This window comes from Chiloscyllium plagiosum, chromosome 27, assembly GCF_004010195.1.
Source record: "Chiloscyllium plagiosum isolate BGI_BamShark_2017 chromosome 27, ASM401019v2, whole genome shotgun sequence".
NCBI lineage: Eukaryota > Metazoa > Chordata > Chondrichthyes > Orectolobiformes > Hemiscylliidae > Chiloscyllium > Chiloscyllium plagiosum.
The window spans coordinates 42,601,027-42,625,503 of NC_057736.1; the positions used below are offsets into that span (position 1 = coordinate 42,601,027).

Genomic DNA, 24,477 nt, shown 5'->3' on the forward strand with positions numbered 1-24,477 from the left:
AGATGCTGGAAACCAGATTCTGGATTAGTGGTGCTGGAAGAGCTTATCTCTCCACTCTTCAGGCTCACTGCCTTTATTCCTGATGAAGGGTTTTTGCCCGAAACGTTGATTTCGAAGCTCCTGAACTGCTGTGCTCTTCCAGCACCACTAATCCAGAATCTGAAGGGGATGTTTCCTTGCTATATGACTCTATAACTGAATGGACTCATTTCCCAGATGTCATTTGACTGGGTCTTATGTCTATCTTGTTTGAACAATGTGTGCCTTTGCTGAGTTGGTTTGGATTTGATGCTCAGTTGAGGAGAAGCGAAGGAACGGGCTGCTCAGCATGTCTCCTGTTAGCTTGAAACATCGTTACTGTGGAACACAGTTGCCTTTCTTGAAGAGTGACAGAAAGAACTTTGCAATGTTGTATTTCCTGAGCAAGCTGTGATGTCAAGATCTCAGAGACAGCCACATGTGAAAAGAGACGTCACAGAATTACAAAAGTGTGACAGCACTGGAGTCCACCATTCAGCCCAACACGCTCGCACTGGCTCATTAAATTAGCATCATCTCCAAATTCTAATCCCCTTGCAAAATAATAATCCAATGCCATCTTAAAATGCCTCAATTGAATCTGCCTCCACAACACTCCCAGGCACAGCATTTCATACCCTAACTACTCGCTCCACCCATGTTTCTTACTCCTTTTACAAACAGAACAGCTTCTCTGTATTTACTCTATCCAGCTCACTCATGATTTTGAACTTGACCACACACGCAACGACACCAATGTCTTATCCATTTTGCTTTTAAGAATAACCATCACTGGCCATCGTTGAGGAGGTGACGGGCAAGTTAGGCAAAGGACAGACAGTGGGCCCATTCCAAGGCATTTGATTAGGTACTACGCAGGAGGTTGTTACATGAGTTAATAGCAATGTATTAGCATGGATGGAAGATTGGCTGACTGGCAGAAGGCAGACAGTGGGGATAGCAAGTGTGTAACAGTGAATTCTTGGGAAAGCGACTGTGTAAAAGTATGTGCCATTGGAAAGCGGGTGTATGTGTGTTCTAGTGGAAAACAAGCATGGGACAGTTTGTTCTAGGGTAAAGTAAGTGTGTAACTGTGTGTCCAATTGAAAAACAGGTGTGTAATGGTGTATCTGGTGGAAAGCAAGTGTGTAACAGCTAGTACCAATGGAAAACTGATGTGAAACAATATGTTCTTGTGGAAAGCAAGTGCACAACAACATGGAAAGTGAGTGTGTAACAGGGTGTTCTACTGGTGCTGGTATTTTTTCCTGGAATTTCCAGGCAGTTGACTTCCTGGTACATTGCAGTGTGCCTTAATAATTGACAATCCTGCAGATTACAGTATTTCCAGGTAACTATCCTGCCTGTACATGATGGCATTTCTAGGCAGATAAAGTACTTATTACACGTCACAATATTTCCAAGAGCTGACGTACCTGTACATCACGGTATGACAGCAGCAAGTTCATTACAACATCAGCGCTTAGAAGCTCCACACTGTCCAGACGCTGTTGGATACGTGCGAGTGCATCTCGTAGCTCTTGTCCACGGTAGGTCTCCCTCGCTTTGCGGATTTCATTCTGAATGCTTTCCCGAAAATATTCACTGCAAAATAGCAAAAGTAAAATGCCTTCACTAAGCAAAGGCAGAAAGCAAAAATCTCAGTTCCACCTCTTCAAAACTGGCCGCTGATCAAAAACAGAAAGTGCCAGAGAAACTTAGCAGGTTTGTGGAGAAAGAAATAGAGTTAACTTTTTGAATCCAGTTCTTATTGCATGTATTTTAATGGCCATTGATCAATCATACCCACTAGAATCAAGGACACAAGATAATGGACCATAACCCCATCCTTTTCAATGGATTGTTTAAGTATGTAATATTTGAAGGCACAGGGATGAAATATCACTGAGTCTGAGATTCATTCAGAAATACCTGGCGTAGTTTTATCATAATTTATGAGTGGCATTTTTTTAATGCTCATTTCACACCCACCTGTCCTAAAGTTAGTGACCTCCATTCTGAGGCACTGTTCCACTCTTCCCTCTGTATCTTCCTCAATTGCCCCCATTTCACATTAAAAATCAGGATGGGGGGGCAAGTTAATAAATATAGGGCAGTAACACCACATCTCATGAATAAATTTAAATAAGAACCTGGGCTTGCGCAGCTTGTTTAGTCATACTAGGGTTTAAATCTAATGTCAAGTTGAAGTATAGGGCCTTACAACACTGAAAGAGGCCATTTGGCCCATGGCATCTGCTGGCTTTTTGATAAAGCTTCCCATTAATTTCTACTTCCATGCTTTACCCCCAAAGTACTGTAAAGCTTCCTACTTCCTTATTGAAGTTTACACTGGATTTGTTTCCATTGTCGATTTAAAAGAAAGAAAAAGAATGAAGTTTTGAAGGGGAGGTGACAGCCTTACCGGTATTATCACTGGACAGTTAATCCAGAGACCCAGGTCATGGGGACAAGCTTCCAATCCCACCATGGCAGATTGTCGGAAGTACCCATCTGATTCACTCATGTCCTTTAGGAAAGGAAGCTGCCATTCCCACCTGGTCTGGACTACATATGACTCTGACCCACAGCAATGTGGTTGACTCTTAACTGCCCTCTGGGTAATAAATGCTGGCCTGGCCAGCGACACTGTCATCCTGTGAATGAACAAATAAAAACATTCCTGACCATCATAATGTGGTGTGTTAAAAAAGCTCACGATTTTCACTCTTAGTAAGCCATGTGTGGAGGAGAAAACAAACAAAGCTTGAAAATGGCGCTCATTGCTCTAACTCATCCTAAAAATGGAACTCTACCACTTCAATTCATAGTTTTACTGATTTTCTTTTCACTTTTCATTCCCTAGCCAAATCTGTGCCCTTTGGTATCTGGTACACCTACCACTGGAAGCAGATTTTTCTACAAAGAATTGCCAGTGTGATGGCTCACTTACCCGTTCCCTGGCCAAAGACTCATGGGTAGAGTATGGACAGGAGCAGTGATGTCTCCATCAGCAAGGTAGCATGACTCAACTCAGGGAATCCCTTTTACTCCCAAGGTCTCAGTTGGAAAGCTGATCACTGGATAAACTTGAGTCACAGTGTTGAACTCAACAAATAACTGGAGAAAATAGCGAGATGCATCTTTCCCTTTCTAGCCTTTATACAATCATTATTTCCTCAAAGCCCTGCATTAAATGGACACCAGATACCAGAGACCAGTCTACCTCCTAGCTTGACCTATGCTCTTGCAGAAGAACTGAACAAATGAGTTACTGAATGTGGCGCAGGGAGGAGGCGATGGAAACCATCCCCAATTGAGCAGACCCGGTTAACCCTATCCAATGGCAGAGAGTTTGGAGGAATGTGATCAGGCAGTCACTTATTGCCTGGTCCATACACAGTGATGAGACAATCATTCCTCTACTTTGTCATTTCAAACCAGAGGAAAAGTTCATTTCCATGAGCTTTTTGGAGTGCAGAAAACCAACCCAAATATCATCAGTTCACCCTACTCCCACTGTTCAATAATGAGTAATATTAATCATTAATTTCACTATTCGATCACTTATTATCTAAAGTTTTTACTGGAGATGAAGGATTTATGGTTTATTGCAATTTTGTTTTTAAAAAAGTCACTCTCTGATCATTCTGACCCAGACTCTGAGGCTACCTGTCGGCTCACATCCAAGTTGAGGTTGTGATCAGCTTGTTCAGATTAGAACGGGAAAAGCAACCCGTGATTTTCCTGTTCTTTGTGTTCCTGTCACTCAGTATGAGAGCTCAAAGCAAAAGGGCGGGAAACCTGGTACTTTTCCCCTCCCCCCATCACACACACACTTCATTGGGGCGGGGTGCTGGATGATCTGTTCTTAACTGTTGCTTTTTTGTGCTTGACATGGATTAAGAGAGACTAAAGTGATGGTAAAATTCATACCACTTAAGAAGTGCTAATCCCAATTTCCTGCACTCATCCAGTACGTTTGAATGTTATGATACTTGAAGTGCTCCTCCTCATTGTTTTTTTTAAAAGGTTGTAAGGTTTCCAGCAGTACATTCCAGATTCCCGCCACCCACTGAGTGGAAAAGATGTTTCCCAAATCCCCCCTGAATCTCCCATCCTTTTCCCTAAAAACTCTGCCCTCTCGTGATTGAACCCTCAACCAAGGGGAACAGCTGCTCTCTGTCCATTCCCCTCAAAATCCAATACACTTCAGTCATCTCCAACCTCAGTCCTCTCTGCTCCAAAGAAAATAAACATTGGTGCTGTAGTTCATAGCAAAGATTACCTCAGAGTAACTTGATCAGATGGGCTGATGGGCCAAGAAGTGGCAGATGAAGTTTAATTTAGATAAATATAAGGTGCTGCATCTTGCAAAGGCAAATCAGGACAGGACTTACATATTTAATGGTAAAGTCCTGGGGAGTGTAGCTGAACAAAGAGATCTTGGAGTGCAGGATCACAGTTCCTTGAAAGTGGTGCCATAGGTAGACAGGGTAATGAAGAAGGCATTTGGTATTCTTGCCTTTATTGGTCACTGCTTTGAGTATAGGAGCTGATAGGACATGTTGCGACTGTACAGGACATTGGTTTGGAATACTGCATTCAATCCTGGTCTTCCTGCTACAGGAAGGAGGTTGTGCAACTTGCATGTGTTAAGAAAAGATTTGCAAGGATTGTGCCAGAGTTGGAGGATTTAAGCTATAGGGAGAGGCTGGATAGGCTGAGGCTGTTTTCCCTGGAGACTGAGGGATGACCTAACAGCGATAAAAAATTATGAGGGACATGGATAGGGTAAATGGATAAGGTCTTTTCCCCAGGGTAGGGGAGTCCAAAACTAGACGTTATCAATTAAGGATGAGTGGGGAAAGATTAAAAAAACCTAAGGTGCAACTTTGTCACACGTGGGTACATGTATAAAATGAACTGCCACAGGAAGTGGCGGAGGCTGGTACAATAACAACATTTAAAAGGCTTCTGGATGGGTATATTAATAGGAAGGGTTTACAGGGACATGGGTCAAATGCTGGCAAATGGGCCTAGATTAATTTAGGACATCTGGTCAGCAAGGATGAGTTGGACTGAAGGGTCTGTTTCCGTGTTGTACAGCTTTATGACTCTATAATCCAAGCATATCCAACATCTCCATCTCAAGAAACCTCCTCCGCACCCCACCCAGTGCCACTACATCCCCCCCTGCAGTGAGACAAGTAGAACCACACACAGAACTCCGTATTAACACCTTTCATTTAACATTTGATGAAGAATGCACAGTCTTAGCCTTTGCACAAGGCTCAACACAGTGACAGGAGAAAGTGAGGTCTGCAGATGCTGGAGATCAGAGCTGAAAATGTGTTGCTGGAAAAGCGCAGCAGGTCAGGCAGCATCCAGGGAACAGGAGAATTCCTGAAGAAGGGCTTATGCCCGAAACGTCGATTCTCCTGTTCCCTGGATGCTGCCTGACCTGCTGCGCTTTTCCAGCAACACATTTTCAGCTCGACACAGTGACATCTCTTTCCAGCATCACCCTGTCATGTGACCTCTCATACCACTGGTAATGTGGCCAGCTGTTTGTAAATTTGAGTATGAACCCTTTACTCCACAGTCAGATTGGCAAATAATAACGGGAGAATGAAAAGAGGGCCGGAGCTAAATGCACCATCCTCCTCACTTGAACCCCAAACACCACACACCCACCTCCCCAATACAGCGGAGATCCTCTCACCAAGAGTTGATCTGGGTCTCCTCCAGTAGTTTAGTCAGGCGATCGACCAAGGGCATGAGGAGAGGTTCCAGGTTAAAGTGCGGTTGGAACATTTCGGTCAGGCACTTCATCATACTGGCTTCGCAGCAGAAGACCTTACCACTGGGCGTCACGATGTATGGAATGAAGATGTAGTTCCCATAACACCCCTGGAGGAAAGAGAGACAGCCAATCACTTCAACTTCTGCACAAAGGCAACATCTCAAAATGTCCTCACTGCTCACTCAGTGACACTCACACATTTGATTATTTGAGCAGATTCCTTCCCAGAATGGTTTTGCCTTCCACCAACTCTGGTGTAATTTATTTTTTGTTCCTGTTCCTGAATTTAAGATGCTTTAATACTCAAAAGCATAGTCGACCCTAGGCTCAGTTCTGTCCACTGCTTCCCCAGAGATTGCCACTCACTCACTCAAGAGGCCATTCGGCCCGCTTCACCAGCCTGACCAGTAGACAAGAGGACGTCCTTCCCCATGTCAGAGAGAGACAGGAGCCCAGTGTTAGTGGGCCGGGTTTACCCCATGGTGGCACATACTCTGGATCGCAAGATTCAACTGGACTGAGGTAAAAATGGTGGGATTTAGTGCAATCAGGAAAAAGCACACAAAACAACACTTTTCACTGTATCTCAGTACGTGTGACAACAAGAAGTCAAACTCAAACCAGTTACACCCTTGTGGAAAGGAGCTCCCAGCCACAACGGTGTGACCTTATCTTCCCAGATTCTCCTTCTCACAATAACCGTTAACATCAAGGGAAATTAACACAAACAGCACCTCTGCAACAAAATGACACAAATACAGATTCCCAAAGAATATTACACCTTAAAGCGCAAGAAACACAAGTGTCTTTGCAAACAACAGTCCAAGCAGATGTATAGTTTGTTCAACCAATGTCACGCACACTGGGCATTCCACCACGTCTGATCGGAATGGCTTAGCCTTCAGCCACTGGGTTTGGGTGGTGTCTCTGATGGGAGTTGAGCACCTCAGCACAGGCAGTGAGGGAGCAGAGTGAGTCTCACACAGAGACAGCTGGCTGCTTCAGCTAAAAGCAGATGCAATGGGATCAGGAACCTGCACTGTACAATGCCACCCTCAGCTGGTTGCTAAAGATGGCGGCTCTCAGCCAGCTAGCAGCATCTCCTCATTGGGTGGGGGAGGGGCTCCATCACAAGGTCAGTGATTGGGACAGATACTGAGAACACATGTGACATTTGGGTGGTGGACCTTGTTGGTAGCAGCACTGGAACTGAGGGATGTGTAGACAGCTCAGGTGCTGTTAGGGTGTGTAGGAGTGGCCTGGGTCGTGTGGAATGGTGCCCATAGCCAGGAGAACCACTGTCAGGAATACAGCCCAGTCACAGAGCTGGAGCAGCAGGAAGGCACTGTTCCCATCTCACAACTCAGTAAGTTGTGCCATGGAGATGGGAACCAATGTACTTGCCAACATTTCACCAGCGACCATGGACACAGGTAATCACGTCATGTCAATGAGCCCCAGGGACTAGTGGTCAGTATGAAAGACAACCAGATCATTAACATCCATTAAGGTACGTCATATTCTGAGGAGATTCCTTGGATTTCTGACTGCATGGCTGATTGACTTGGCAGACTCATCTCACAAACTTGATTGAGTTTTTTTTTGAAGGGATTGACAAGGGCAGAGCAATAAATGTGAAACAGTCATAGAGATGTATAGCACAGAAACAGACTCTCAGTCCAACTCATCCACGCTGACCAGATATTCTAAATAAATCTAGTCCCATTTGCCAGCATTTGGCCCATATTCCTCTAAACCCTCTCTGCATATACTGATCCAGAAGCCTTTTAAATGTTGTAATTGTACCAGCCTCTACCACTTTCTCAAGCAGTTCATTCCATACACGCACCATCCTCTGTGTGAAAACATTGCCCCTTAGGTCCCTTTTAAATCTTTTAAACCTTTTCGCCTTAAACCTATGCCCTCTAGTTTAGGATTACCCTACCCTGGGGAAAAGACCTTTGTTATTTATCCTATCCATGCCCCTCATGATTTTATAAACTTCTATAACGCACCCCTCAGCCTCCAACCCTCCAGAGAAAATAGCCCCAGCCTAAGACTTCTTCCCAGGGCGGAAATGGCTATCACAAGGGGGCATAATTTAAGGTGATTGGAGGAAGTGTAGGGGAGATATCAGAGGTAGGTTCTTTAAAAAGAGTGTGGTGGGTGTGTGGAATGCATTGCCAGCAGGGGTTGTAGAGTCAGATACATTATGGACATTTAAGCGACTCTTGGATAGGCACAAGGATGATAGTAAAATGAAGGGTACGTTGATTAGTTTGATCTTAGGGTAGGATTAAAGGCTGGCACAACATCGAGGGCTGAAGGGCCTGTACTGTGTTGTACTGTTCTATGTTCTATTCAGTCTCTCCCTTTAAGCTCAAACCCTCCAAACCTGACAACGTCCTTATAAATCTTTTGTATACACTTTCAAGTTTAACAACATCTTTCCTATAGCAAGGATACCAGAATTGAACACAGTATTCTTGTCTATATGAACTATAGAAAAGCCTTTGACAAGATTCATAAACTTTTGCAGAGGGAAAGAAGACATGAGTTGAGTTGTGTAGTGATAAACGATAGGGCCCATGATGCCCTCGGACTTCCAAATGTTTCTTGGTGTGGAATCTCACTGTCAAGTTCTGGTACTGCCTTCTCTGCTACCAGGTGCTGGCTGGAAATGTTCAATCCCTCTGCAAGCTCAATGGCAGTGCAGTATGCCTGAAATAGTTCACCATCTGACAGGACAAAGAGGACTGGGGTAGGTAGAGGGTGGCCTGGGGCAGATTGGTGAGCAATGGATGAAACCCAATGCAAAGATGGAGGAGATAATCCCTCAAGGTGTGCTAAACACCCACTGGCAATGATGCAAGTGGTAAGCAGCACCCTCTCTGATAACTCAAATGAACTGGCACATACTCCTGAGGATGTCAGCAGCAAATGAGATGCCAGTAACATCCAGAGAGTCTCTCCAGGAGTGTAAGGATAAAGAGGTTAAGCTGCAGTTATACAAAACCCCCCCAGGAATGCTGTGTGCAGATCTGGGCACCACACCTCAGGAAGGATGTATCGGTTATGAAGGGTCTACAAGAGGATTACAAGAACGATACCATGACTTCAGGGATTAATTTATGAGCAAAGATTATACAAATTAGGTTTCATCTAGAATTTAGAAGGTTAAGGGGTGATCTGATTGAAGTCTTCAAGATTTTAACAGGAAACAACAGGGTAGATAAAGATAAATTATTTCCACTGGTTGGGGATTCAGAACTCAGAGCATAGTCTGAAAATTAGGGCCAGACTGTTCAAGAGAGATGTTAGGAATCAGTTCTATACATAAAGGGTGGTAGATGTTTGGAACTCTTTTCCATGAAACAGCAGAGGATGCTGGTTCAGCTGTTACTTTTCAATCTGAAACAGATACATTTTTGTTCAGCAAAGGCACTAAGCAATATGCTGTTAGGTCACAGATCAGATATGATCTCCTTGAATGGTAGAACAGACTTGAGGGGCCTAATGGCCCACTTCTTTGCCTAAGGGCAAATAATCAGCCGGGTCAGAACCAGGGAGGTACCAGCCCTTTCTTGCCACTTCAGCAGGAACCCCCACATGGTTGGGCTTCCTCATCTGTGGTTGAAAGCCACCCTCCGTGTCCTTGCTTCTGACCCCAGCCTCCCCACAACACTACCCCAAGAAAAGTCACATAGATCCCCTGTTGGTCTGAGGTGTTGCTGTGTAGCTCAGACTTTGAAGATACAGCTGTGCCCACAATGGCTGCAGTTTCAACATGGGGCGGGAAGGTGGGTTCATCAACTATCCCGGGAAACGTTCACCAGGTGTCCTTTTGAAAACTGCTCAGCATTTGATCCTGTCGGCTCTTTCATTGTGGGAGAAGGCAATGAAATGACACCCATTCCCATGCAATAATTTAGGGGAGGTGACAGCCTAGCAGTATTATCACTGGTCTGTTAATCCAGAGACCCAGGTAATGTTCTGGGGAGCTGGGTTCGAATCCTGCCATTTGAAATCAAAAATAATCTGTAATTAAGGGTCTGACGATGAATCTATTTTCAATTGTTGGAGAAAAACCCATCTGGTTCCTTTAGGGAAGGAAACTGCCATCCTTACCTGATCTGGCCTATATATGTGACTCCAGACCCACAGCAATGCGGTTAACTCTTAACTGACTTCTGGGCAATTAGGGATGAGCAATAAATGCTGGCCTAGCCAGCAACGCCCTCATCCTGTGAATGAATAAAAATAACTGGCAAATGGAAAACCGCAGCCTATGGTTAATTTAAGAAGAACAATGTGTTACTGAGTAGTGCTGATATGAGAAAGAGTTATTGCCAGCAGCAAAAGTGTCTGAGGACCTGACAGGAATCAGCTCGTATAGCACAGACCGACACACATACCACCCGACTCAAGGCTTTCAAAACACTTCACTGATTCTTCCAAATACCTTGCTATACATGCTACTAAGTGCCTGTTGTACAAATTACTTCCTGCACACAGTCCCACTTTACACCAAGTCTGTGTGCATCACTTCCTTCTCGAAAGAACAGAATGTTTTACCACCTGCCAATCAGTTCCTTAACCTTTCTCTGGCCAGCACCCACTGCATCATCACTCTCGAGGTTGTGGGGAGGGAGGTGTGTGTTCACAGGCACAGCACATTTAATACACAGGAGCTTGGACAGATATCTTCAAGCCAGTGCAGTCAGGAATTTAGCTCAATTTCACATCTGCCACTCACTCCTTCATCTCTGTCTAGTCTGAGGCATTGCACCTTTCAATGATCTCATTCAAAGCCTAAACTCTCCCACTTCCTGCTCATTAGCTAATAAAAACCAGGTATCCAAATTAGGATGGAAACAACTCTCTCTCTCTTGCTCTCTCTCTGTGCCCCACGTTTTCACGCACAGCTTCAATTCGATCACACTCCACACCCCTACCTATCCCACCGTCATTCACTCACCCACTCTCTGTCCCCCCCCCCCCCCCCACGCAGATTCTCTCTTTCTTTCTGTCCCATTTCACTCACTCTTTCTGACCACCATTCTCTCTCTGCCCCACCGCTCTCATTCCCTCTCTGCTCCACCTCTCTCTCACTCTGTCTCTCTCTCTCTGCCCCACCTGCCACCCTGAACAAGACACAATCTCAGTGCAGAGTGGAATTCTCTTACAGCTATCACTGGATGTCTTAGCAGAATGACTGAAACTCCCAGTAAACAACCTCTGAGCTTGTTGAATCTTGTCCAGAGAAAATAGTAGTTGCTGATGTCACAGCCTTTGAAGAGTACTGGAGTTTTAACAGAGATGCCAAAACAAGGTCATGTGCCAAGGAAGGGAACTTATTTACTGTCCTATCTAACATGTAGAGAACCCACATCAACATGCCACATTAATTCCAGAGTGTAGTATCAAACAGAACAACAGAGTCAATTGAATTACCTGATATCATCGGAATGAAGCTGTAATCTGTACCTGCACCCTGTATGGACGCAGTGTTGGAAAATCTGAATCACATTCCTCAGTTTATCTTTCCAGCTCCCCATACCGTCTGACCTGGGGCAAGGTGGTTGGTTAAGCCTGTATCAGAACTAACCCACTCCTAGGGCCTCACCAATGTCCATTTGCAGATTCAGCAGGAGGGAGAGAGTGGGACAACTTTGCTTAGCCAACCCTTTAATCTCTGCAAGGGAAGCACTTTGCACTCACCATACTCAACATCACCTTCTGACAGTCGAATCCGCACTCAACACAATGTGTGGACTTGCCATTAGGAAACCCAGCTTTTTCACCATCTGGAAACCCAATGCATTCTCATGAAACATTAACAAGGAAAAGCCTTCGCAAAACTGCACCAATCCTTCCACATCTGTCTTGCTATGTGACAATTAGACACAGGTTAGATGTCCACAGGAACCCAGCAAACACTTCCAGGACTGAGACAATGTGGGATTAGATACAGAGTAAAGCTCCTTCCAAACTACACTATACACCATCAAACAGTCCCAGGACAGGGACAGCATGGGGTTAGATCCAGACTAAAGTTCTTTCTACATTATACTCCACAAAACAGTCCCAGGAGAGAGGGATAACATACAGTTAGATACAGAGTAAAGCTCCCTATACATTGTCCCCCAGCTATCAGTCTCAGGACAGGGACAGTATGGAGTTAGATACAGAGTAAAGCTCCCTCTACACCAATTTCATCAAACACTCCCAAGACAGGTACAGTACATGATTAGATACAGGGTAAAGCTCCCCCTGAACCACTCTGAGCAAACACTCCAAGGACAGGTACTCCATGGGGTTAGATACAGAGTAAAGCTCCCTCATATCATCCCCACAAAACACATGAGGAAAGGGACAACACAGGATTAGATACAGGGTAAAGCACCCTCACATCATTCCCACTAAAGACATGCAGGAAAGGAACAGCATGTGGTTAGATCCAGCATAAAGTTAGTCCAAGGTACAGTTTGCTCATTATGTTCTTTCACCTCATTTGACATTACAGCTTTAACAAGCATGCTCATTCTTAAAAGTCACCTGTAAAACATACCATATTTCTCTGACAAATGATATCCTGCAAACAAAACAGAAAATGATCAGAGGTTAATTTTAAAAAACTGACTTCAAAGAAGTGTTTATCTTATCAAATAGAGTTAATTAGCCATAGGAGGAGCTAGAGATGGAAATGTGTTGCTGGAGAAGCGCAGCAGGTCAGGCAGCATCTAGGGAACAGGAGAACCGACGTTTCGGGCATTAGCCCTTCTTCAGGAATAGGAGGAGCTATACAAGTAGAACCAGAAGATAAGATGACCATCCTCTCATGTTTGATACAGTGACAGGCAGGTGTCATGAACTTATCACAGCAAGGTCTTAGGGAACGTGGGTTGAAGTGGAGAGAATCTCCCTTGTCCAGGGACCATCAGTTATATTCCTCTCCATTGATTTTCTCACCTTCAGATTCAGATCCTCTTTGCATTGTACATAAAATATGGTTCAAAACTTGCTTCACAATCATTAGGGGCATTCTTGTTGTAGAAGACATTTTAGGATTTCAACGGGCAAATGATATCACTGGATAAGATCCATCAGGGTATAAAGGACTGTTACTGGATAGAGCTAACCAGTCTTCAGTGTACTATATCAGTTCTCCAGTCTGCAGTAAACAAAAAATCCAAAGCACTGCAGTTGCTGGAAATCAGCAGGTCTGGCAGCCTCTAAGGAGACAAATGAGAGTTAATGTTTCAGAAGAAGGCTTACTGGACCCAAAATGTTAACTCTGTTTTCTTTCCAAAATGTTGCCAGACTTGCTGAGCTTTTCCAGCAATTTCTGCTTTTGCTTCCTGTCTCCAGTGTGCACCTCACTCACTTCTTGGTGTTAAAACCATGCAGTTAGAATAATAATGTGTATTTATCTCAATTGGAGCTTGACGTCTCATTAGAGACAATCATGTCTCTTAAGTGTAATGTATGTAGCCACTATATAATTAACATTTAAAGTTTAATCAAGTCAGAGCCTGTCTTCTGCCTAAGGACTTGTGGGAGTTATCCTTCCCCACATGGTATTGGTGGCTCAACTAATACCAGTACGGAGGTTGGGAGCAACCAGGAAAGCGCAGATGCTAGGAACAACATTTACAAAATTCAGCGTTACAGCCGGGAAGGTGCGATATTCTCAAGCAGCACAGGTTAGAGAACTTGGCAGCATCTTCTTCAGCCATTGATCTCTGCAGTGGGACTCAGTCCCAGAGTTCCTGGCTCATTGCCAAGGAACTAACCACAAGAGCACCACTGCCTGGGTTTGTGAAAGCAATATGGTGGCTGCATCTTGTAGTGCTGCTACCTGGTGAGGGAGGAAGTCCACAGAAGAAATCCTTCTGAAAGATGAGGTGTCTCAGTCAGCTTACCAATAGCAAAAACCCAATAGCCAAGTCCCCAGAGAACAGAACTCTAACATACAAAAATCCAACAGCCAGGATATTACCAACTACACACCAATAATATGAGGAGAAAGTGAGGTCTGCAGATGCTGGAGATCAGAGATGGAAATGTGTTGCTGGAAAAGCGCCCGAAACGTCGATTCTCCTGTTCCCTAGATGCTGCCTGACCTGCTGCGCTTTTCCAGCAACACATTTCCATCACACACCAATAATATATCAATTCTAAAGTGATTCTCGTGTTTGTCATTCCAGTGATCTACTATTGCTCATACAACATGAGTAAAGTAACAGCTGAATGACATATATTAATTTTTAAAAAGACTTACATTTATATTGCACCTTTAACTGATACCCAAATATTTGCTGCCAATCAAGTATTTCTTAAAGAGTATTCACTGTTGCAACGTAGGAAATGTCATGGCCTATTTACTCTTGTTTGGGATATTATCAAGACAGAAACATATTGTATGGACCCCATCTCCAACTGAAGGGAGGTTCATTCTAAGAAATATCTTCATCATCTTGGAAACTTCATTAATAGGGAGTAAACATACTGTTGAGATCATCACACTACATGTATCCATCCAATTCTGAGCTGAAAATCCTCTATACAGACTTGCATTTATGTAGTGCCCTTCACGAGGTCCCAAAGTGCTTCACGACCAATAGCTACCAGAGCAGGACAGAGTCTAGGAATCCTGTAGTGAGGAACTCACCTCCAGTCTGCCCAATGTCTGTACACCATTTACGAGACACAATTCAGGACTTTGATAGAATATTCTCCAGTTATTTCAATCAATGCAGCCCCAACAACACTCAAGAAGCTTGACAACATCCAGAACAAAGCAGTCTGCTTTCCTGATGCCTCCATCCACCACCTTTAAAGTCCTCTCCTTCTACCACTAACACAGTAGCAGCAGTGTGCACCATCTACAAATGCACTGAAACAACTCGTCAAGGTTCCTCAAGATCCACCTTCCAAACTTGCGACCTCTAGCATCTAGAAGGACAAGGGCAGCATGTTCATGGGGACACCAGCACCTGCAAGTCACATCAGCCTGACTTGGAAGAATATTATTATTCCCTCATAATCGCTGGGTCAAAATTCTGCAACTCTCTTCCTGACAGCGCTGTTACACACTAGGTGAAAGAGCACCTGGATAATGTGGGTCGCAGTGGTATAAGACAGCAGCTCAACACAACCTTCTCAAGGACAATTAGGGAGGGGCAATAAATGCAGGCCCAGCCAGCAGCAACCACATCCTGTAAAGGATACATGGATAATTTAAAAAGCTAAGGATATTGAAATCAGCTGTTCAACTATCAATCTTCTACTGTCTACTCTTGACAAACCACCCATAGACACCGATCCTTGGTCTTTTTGGATTTGCCTCTGTTTGCGAATGTGTTTAGAATGAGAATTTATTATGACCAAACTCTGGATGAGGTTCTCAAGTTACTACAGTTCCGGTCGGATAACCCAAATAGTAAAACTACTGGAAAGCACCCCTTCTTCATTTATACACCTTCTCGACTGGCCAGAATATTTTTGAAACATCCCTACCTTTTGAATGTCTTTCTCCCACACTGAATGAGCTTATCTTTTAAAAGAAATCAATTTAACCAGGCATTTTTAAACTAATGAAAAAGTGAGTCGATTGGTTACTAAAACACAAGAAGAAAAAAATAACACAATATATACACAGATTGGAAATGAGAGGCAAGTCCAAAAAAAACACAAGGACTGGTGTCTATGGGTGGTTTATCAGGAGTCGAAAGTGGAACTTTGATAGTTCAACAGTTGATTTCAATATTCATGGCTTTTTAGGTTAGCTGAAATCTTTCTGTCCTGTTTCCTTTTGGCAGCGATTGGTAGGCAACACTCAGAGCAAGAAAAACCTTTTCTCCTGCTTCCTTTTGACTGGTTTGCTGGCTTCTAGCACTTAGAGTGAGAGGTTAATTTACCTGCAATGCAGGGGTATCCAGCGGATGGTTCTTCAATTGTGACTGTCACAGCACACCAATGCTCCAATCTAAGCTATTACGTACACATACCACAGCCAAATAGTATACATAAACACCTAAACTCACCAGCACACCCAGACCAGGATTCAATTGGTTCCTAACCACGTTCTTGCCTATCCTTGAAAGGGGAAGGTTCAACCAAATCTCTTGGCCAGACCACTATCTTTTCACCAATCGGGTTCACACTCTGAGATAGATTCCAGGAGTTCACAGTTCAATCTGCGATGCAATTCTCCTTTTTTTAAGTCCATCCATCTGAAGATTCTTGTCAGATGTGACATTCCAGGATTTCTCTCTCCACTCACTGAATTTAGATCTGCAATCATTTATTTTAGCTGTACCTCCTTTAAGAGCACATTACAATTAAAAGTTCAAGCGTAAACACCTTGGATTCCTCTGACATTATGACAATAACATAGGAGATGAAGCAGTTACTATGTGTATAGCAAAGTCCTACAAAACACCAACAGAATAATGGCCAAATAAATGTGACATATTGACAGGCAGGAGCAAAGCAGAGGATGAGATAGGACTGATAAATTAAACTGCACTTATTTCAATGCAAGAAGCCTTCCAGGGAAGGCAAGTGAACTCAGGGCATGGTTAGGAACATGGGACTGGGATATCATAGCAATTACAGAAACATGGCTCAGGAATGGACAGGACTGACTGCTTCATGTTCCAGGTACAAATACTACAGGAAGAATAGAAGGGGGTGGGGGGGCAGGGTTGGGAGAGCGAGAGAGGAGGGGAGTGGCATTTTTGATAAGGGATAACATTGCGGCTATATGTAGGGAGGATATTCCTGGGAATACTTCCAGGGACATTATTTGGATAGAATTGAGAAATAAGAAAGGGGTGATCACCTCAATAGGATTATACTATAGACCACCACCACCAACAACACCCCCCCCACCTCCTCCCCTCCCCTAATAGTCAGAGGGAAACTGTGAAACAAACTTGTAAGGAGATCTCAGTTATCTATAAGAATAATAGGGTGGTTATGGTAGAGGATTTTAACTTTCCAAACATAGACTGGGACTGCCATAGTGTTAAGGGTCTAGATGGAGAGGAATTTGTTAAGAGTGTACAACAACATTTTCTGATTCAGTATGTGGATGTACCTACTAGAGAAGGTGCAAAACTTGACCTTCATTCCTGAAGAAGGGCTTACGCCCGAAACGTCGATTTTCCTGTTCCTTGGATGCTGCCTGACCTGCTGCGCTTTTCCAGCAACACATTTTCAGCTCTGATCTCCAGCATCTGCAGTCTTCACTTTTTCCTCGAAGATTTTGACCTACTCTTGGCAAATAAGGCAGGGCAGGTGACTGAGGTGTCAGTGAGGGAGCACTTTGGGACCAGTGACTATAATTCTATTAGTTTTTTTATGTATATATTTATTTTAAAAATGTATCACGCTTTTACAAAAAACAAACCAAAGAAAGTTATAAAAGTACAAAAGTACAGAAAAGTAGAAATAATATCATACTATTTGGGGCGGCAAGGTGGCTCAGTGGTTAGCATTGCTGCCTCACAGCGCCAGGGACATGGGTTCAATTCGCACCTCGGGTGACTGTCTGTGTGGTGTTTGCACATTCTCCCTGTGTCTGCGTGAGTGAGCTTCGGGTGCTCCGGTTTCCTCCCACAGTCCAAAGATATGCAGGTCAGGTGAACTGGCCGTGCTAAATTGCCCATAGTGTTAGGTGCATTACTCAGGGTGGGTCGCTCTTTGGAGGATCAGTGTGGACTTGTTGGGCCAAAGGGCCTGTTTCCACACTGTAGGGAATCTAATCTAATTATATTACAACAATGTTGATAATAAACTGCCTATTATTCTTCAAGATACAGTCATGAAGCTGAAAATGTGTTGCTGGAAAAGCGCAGGTCAGGAATTCCTGAAGAAGGGCTTATGCCTGAAACATCGATTCTCCTGTTCCCTGGATGCTGCCTGACCTGCTGCGCTTTTCCAGCAACACATTTTCAGCTCTGATCTCCAGCATCTGCAGACCTCACTTTCTCCTCAAAGATACAGTCATCTCATATTTACTTAACTTAACCCAAATTAGCATAAACTCAAATTAAATAAAATAACATTAAGTTAAATTACAATCTACTAAAATTATACTACGTTGTACTACATTATATTACTCCACTCACCGCACCTCCATCAAGGGTCCCGTTCACAGGAGCACCAGTTATTATACCACTATTTACTGGGCCTTCCCCCCCACCGGGGTCCTCGGACCACCATATACGGCCCTCGTGGGTATATAAAGGCCCTAATCAGTACCATCAACAGATCCATGTCAATGTAATTTAGAAAGGGCCGCCATGTCTTATAAAATTGCTCCATTCCATGGCGCACATACTTGTCAGGTAATCTTGAGGGACGTGCTCCACACATGTCTGTGCCACCCTGCAAGACCTGGAGGCTTTTCTGATATCCAATTCATTAGAATGTTCTTCTTCGCACAGTGCGTAAGAATTGAATAACCCCTTCCCGTGCTCACCCAAAGAGGGAAGATTCGCTCGTCCCAAAAAGAGGGACACTGGATCCTCCCTAACTTCCATTCCCAGGATCCTCTTCAGTTCATTCACTATGGCCCCCCAGTACCTGCAGATCTTGTATCAGGACCAAAAGCAATGTGTAAGGGTGCCAGTACTGTTTTTACATTTTGAACATTTCGGGGAAGATCCTTTCTTAAAATTTGCTAACCTCTGGCACCATATGGGCCCCGTGGAGGATCTTCAATTGCATCGCTTGTGCCTTATTGCATATTGAAATTTTCTTTACATTCCCCATATATCCTCCATGTTTCCGATGAGATTCCTTCCCCTAGCTCCTGACTCCAAATCTCATGCAGTCTCTCCATGTTCCCCAAGTCATTCCCTCCCTGCAGATGTTATATGGTGCTAACTGAGAGAGTGCCCCCACATCGGAGTACTCTTTGTTCGATACCCGAGTTGTAGGGCTGGCTCAAGAACATGGTCTTCTTCTGTATGTAATCCCTGACCTGGAAATATCAGAAAAGGTCCCTATTCTGGATTCCATATTTCTGACCTAATTGGCCGAAAGACATCAAGACCTCTCCCTCAAATAAATCTCCCAGACTGGAGATTCCTTTACCCTCCCATGCTCTGAAGCCAGAGTCCATTGACCCCGGTCTAAATCCTGGGGGTCTCACAAACAGGGTGAACGGTGTGGGAAAAGTCCTCCCACCCTGCTCACCCACAGCATGGCAACATAAAAAACTCTGAAGTTGGCCTGCAAAACACAGAAATTAAGCCTGCCAACATATACACAAACTACCCAGAGTGCTCCAGCCTTGACCAAACAGGCCAACATAAAAACCGGACATGACCAAATCCCTTCCGAGACCAGAGAATACACTCCCTGATTTTCACAATCAGCTCCCAGCCCAGATTAGCACTGCAGTCCCAACACCCTCAGGGCGGGCTCCTTTCCCATTGAAACTGATACTGCATAAACAAAGAGGCAGACCAAGAGGCCCCAGAAGACTTCGCTCCCAGGAGGAACACAATGGACACACCTGGACACCAGGAGAAGGAACATTTACACATATTCACGCGGATGGGAAATACAATGAAGAATTCTCCAGAAGACATTCTCACCCACTCACGGAGATGACTGGAATCTCCTGTGTCAATTACAAATGAATTGCTACTGCCAGACTCTTGATTAATTTCCGTTCTGTTTATTCTTGTTTTAATCTCTTCACAATTTTCACCATTGTACTGTAACTGCTTTACAATTATCACTTTTGTGTTGTACCCCTATAAAAATATGCCTACACTTCTGTTCAGGGAAGAGCATTTGGCCATCTGTGTAGAGAACCTGTTCTGTGTCAGCCTGGTTAATCTCTCTTCCGCGATATCACCTTGTGTAATAAACCGCTTGACAATTTCACTACGATCCTTGTTTGTGGTCTCTGATCCATTGGGCTCAATTCTCCGACAACAGTGAAGTCTTAAGCAATTTGCCCTCACCCTGTAGCATTATCCTCCATGCTTTCACTGTATTGATGATAATCGAACTCTCACAGTGCTCAACTACAGATCTCATCTTATCCATGAACAGTAAGTTGATGAGGGGACATCCCGCCTGCGAGGCCTCTACATCAAGCCATATCGACTTTGAGTCACTGCACACCCGTTCACCTACATATGACAGCAGGGCACCTATTTGGTATCTCTTCAGATCTGGGAGGTCCACCCTCCCCCAAAAACCTGCAGAAGTTGCAACTTGGTAAATTTAATTAGTGTCGCCCATGTACCAAATAAATGATCCAAGCCATCCAGCAAACCTCCACAGCATCTGTTGGGGTAATAACAATGGGAGTATCCTCATAGGATATAACAACCGAGGAAGAGCATTCATTTTAATCGAGGCTATACAGCCTAGCCATGATATGGGTAGTCCCTCCCATCACTGCAAGTCCTACTTTATCCTCTCAAACAGCTGCACAAAGTTAGCTCCGTACAGGTGCCAGAAGGAAAGGGTAATAAAAATTCCCAGATAGAGAAAACATTTCTGTGGCCATCCAAAAGGAAACTCCATTCTGTCCTTCAGCTTCAGTCCTTCCACCAATCCCCCACGTGCATGACTTCTGATTTTGTGAAATTTATCTGGTGTCCCAAAAAGCTGCTGAATAATTTACTGTTTTGTATTAGCCGGGATATGGACTTTTCAGGGTTAGCCAAAAACAGAAGGACGTTGTCCGCATAGAGAGTGATTATGTGTTCCCCAACTCCCACCTTCGGTGCCATTATTTCAGGGTCATTTTGGATAGCCTCCAAAATGGTTCAAGTACCAAGGTAAACAGCAGCGGTGACAGGAACATCCAAACCAAAATTACTCAATTTAACCCCACTCATGATAACCGCTGCCTTGGGGTCTCTGTATAACACTGCCACCCCCACCTGGCAAAGGCCTCTCCCAGACCAAAACAATCTAGAACAGCAAAGAGATACGACCATTCCACCTGATCAAAAGCCTTTTCTGCCTCCAGGTAGGCCACCAAACCCGGAATCATTCTCTGCTGACATATTTGCACTATATTCAACACCCACCTGATATTGTTGGAGGAGCTGCAGCCTTGATAAAACCTGTCTGGTCCTCTTTTATAACAACGGGCAGCACCTTCTCCAACCTCAGAGCCAACACCTTTGTTAGGATTTTAAAATCCACATTCAACAACGAGATAGGTCTGTATGAAGCACACTCCTCCAGGTCTTGCCCTTTCTTTAAAATAAGGGAGATATTAGCCTCCCTAAGAGAGGGCAGAAGGCAGTCCTGAGAGGTCCTTGGACTCCTCCATCGCCAAACCATGGCAACACGACGGCTGGAGGAAGAGCGCCTCATCTTCCGCCTAGGAACCCTCCAACCACAAGGGATGAATGCAGATTTCTCCAGTTTGCTCATTTCCCTTCCCCCCACCTTGTCTCAGTCAAATCCCTCGAACTCAGCACCGCCTTCTTGGATGCTGCCTGACCTGCTGCGCTTTTCCAGCAACACATTTTCAGCTCTGATCTCCAGCATTTGCAGTCCTCACTTTCTCCTCCTATACGAATGACTCTACAGCTTCAGCAGTGATTCACCTAACATCTGTATGAACTCCTTGTAAAATTCACTCAGCAACCCACCTAGGAGCTGCCTTACTGCCTCTTGCACCTCCTGTACTGTCAGGGGTCCATTTAAAAGGGAGGCCTGATCTGCGTTTATTCCAGGGAGGTCCAACTTTTCAAAAAAGGATTCCATTCTCACTTCTCCATCCCCACAGCCTTCCGACCGGTATAGCTCTGCATAGAACTCCCAGAATCTGGCATTGATCTTCCTCAGTGCACGAGTGACATTACCAGTTCTTTCCTTGATAGACACAATGGACTGCACAGCACCTTTCCTCCTGGCCAGATAAGCCAATTGCCTGGCCTATCCCCATACTCAAACCACTTTTGCTTTGCAAAGGAGTCCCCTCTCTTCGCCGCTTGTGTGAGCGCTGAGTCCTGAGCAGCCCGGAGAACCGTGACCTGTTACAATTTGACCACGATGGTATGGTGTAACATGCCGATTCAGTTGCCTTCAGCCAGGCCTTGAGCATCAATTGCTGCTCTCCTCTCTGCCTCCTTCTCATTGTCGAGCATGAAATAATCATACCCGTTAAGAACGCTTTGGTGGTCTCCTGGAGCATTGACGGATTACTGGCCGCACCCTGACTGATATCCCAAAAAGCCCTAAATTCCCTTGTAATACATTGTATAAAGTTGTCATCCTTCAACAGAAATGGATCCATGCACCAGTGTCATGTGCCTACTCCCCTACCTTTCGCCTTAACATCTAAATAAACTGCCACATGGTCCGTAATAGTTATGCTCACAATCCTGCAGGCCAACACCAAGTCCAAACAAACTGATGGAACATGAACATGTCGATTCTTGTGCGACACTTTGTGGGTTGGAATAGAAGGTAAAGTCCCTCCCATTCAGGTGGAGGCACCTCCAGACATCCACTAGCCTCAGCTCCTCACACAAGTCCACTAACTGTCTAGCCTGCAGAGGTGTACCTGACAGCCCTGGCATCCTGTCTACCCCAGGGTCCACGAGACAATTAAAGTCTCCTCCTATAATCGTACGGGGCACCCCAAGAGCCATTAATTTAGAGACTGCATCAAATAAAGACTTGAGAGGATGTGCCCAGGAACAGTAAACGTTCAGGATGCCATACTCTTCTCCGTGCACCAGAGCCTTGAGAATGACAAACCATCCATACCCATCCTTGGTTTGATCTGTCACCTGAAATGGGAGGTTCCTTCATACCAGGTACGCCACTCCTCTGCTTTTGGAGTTAAAGGAGGAGAAGAATACCCTATCATATCCCGACTGCTGTAACTCCAGATGTTCCCCATCAGTCAGATGTGTCTCTTGCATTAGAGTGATGTCAACCTTTTCCTTCCTAAGATTTGAGAGAACCTTTTTCCTTTTAATGGGGGAATGGCTCCCCTTTATGGTCCAGGTGCACCACCTGAACAGATCACTAGCCATGACCACACATCACAGCCCGCAGTCCCCCAAGAGGAAGAAGCCCATTCAGTGTGGAGAAAAAACAGACTTTATCAAATCTAAAAACTACTCCTACAAACACTACCAAAACTACTAAAACTAAAAAATTAATCTCTATTCCTAACTTAAACAAATAAACACAAAAAACACAAATCTCCAGAGATCTCTCTCCTTTGTCCATAGGGGCCATTCACTCCCAATCATCCTAGCACCTTCCAGTTAAGACCACACTCCAAACCCAAGCAATGGGAAAAAAAGCCTATTATTTACACTCCTACATTTTAACAACGGAGGCCCTCCCCTCCAACTCCCCCCTCCACATCCCAACCCCACACATCTTTACACCAAAGGAGTAACCACCCCTCACCTCACAAAACAGAACAGAATAAGTAATAACCACCAAACAGATACAATATAAAACATACCGGTCTTTACACCAAGCCTATAATGCTGGAGACCCCAAAAGGGAAAAGAACAAAGAGAGGGAAGATTAAAAAAAACATATTTTATGCAATTGTCCGCATGGTTTCCTCCTTTCCCCTTGGCCAAAGTCTATCATTTCAGCAAGTTCAAACATTCTTTTACTTTTTCCACCGTGTTGAAGCTGTAGACAGCTCCCCCATAATTGAAACGTAGCACTGCCGAGTACCTCAGAAAGTACTGAATGTTTAAATCTCTTAACTTTTTCGTTACATCATCAAAGGTGTTCCTTTTCTTACGTATGACCCCAGAAAGCTCATGAAAAAAAACATTATCCTCGAACCTTAATAAGGTAAAAATAATGACAGCAGACGCTGGAAACCAGATTCTGGATTAGTGGTGTTGGAAGAGCTCAGCAGATAAGGCAGCATCCGAGGAGCAGTAAAATCCACGTTTCGGGCAAAAGCCCTTCATCAGGAATACAGGCAGAGAGCCTGAAGGGTGGAGAGATCCAACTTATCTGTATTCCTGATGAAGGGCTTTTGCCCAAAACATGGATTTTACTGCTCCTCAGATGCTGCCTGAACTGCTGTGCTTTTCCAGCACCACTCGAACCTTAATAAACCAAAGCCTAGGGATCTCCTCCCAGTCTTCTAGCTGCTTCGATTATTAATTGCTTTTATTAAGTGCTGGAGTGGCCCTAGGATCCGGCAGGGATGCTGGGCCGGCCCAGACCTGCGCATCACGATCCAGTGGGTGCTCTCCACACTCACCCGGCCCGACTCAATCTCCAGCCCCAGCAACTCCGGAAGCCATCTCTTGAGAAAATCAGTAAGGTTTTCACCTTCTTCACACTCAGGTAAGCCCACGATCCGCAGATTTGTTTCTCTGACCTTGATTTTCGAGTTCGTCTCCTTGTTCCAGCAGGCGCCTGAACCTGGCCTTCCAAGGTTTGGACCCGCCCCTTGGAGCTCTCTGTCGCAGCCTCGGAGGCCGCGGTCCTCTGTTCCACCACTTCCACGTGCTGATCCAAGGCCCGAATCTCCTGCTCATGCTTCGTCAGTGTGGCAGTTATTGGTTCCACCGCTCACTCGATTTTCTCATGGAGTTTTGCGAACTCCACGAGTAAATGCTGTTACTCCACTCAACCTCAGGCCATCGCCACGGGAGTCG

At 44.6% G+C, this 24,477-nt stretch overlaps 1 protein-coding gene across 2 annotated transcripts in view; it reads right to left on the bottom strand.

The window, feature by feature from the left end:
* The window catches only part of LOC122563748 (mitogen-activated protein kinase kinase kinase 5-like), a 167,369-nt gene that overhangs the window by 126,458 nt on the left and 16,434 nt on the right, over positions 1-24,477 (bottom strand). The window contains exons 3-5 of one of the 2 annotated variants that reach the window (XM_043717935.1): positions 12,396-12,419; positions 5,744-5,931; positions 1,455-1,623 (exon numbers count right to left, since the gene is read on the bottom strand). In XM_043717935.1, coding sequence (XP_043573870.1) covers positions 1,455-1,623; positions 5,744-5,931; positions 12,396-12,419 — 381 coding nt within the window. The remainder of the gene's footprint in view (positions 1-1,454; positions 1,624-5,743; positions 5,932-12,395; positions 12,420-24,477) is intronic. The other variant, XM_043717937.1, reaches the window with a different exon arrangement.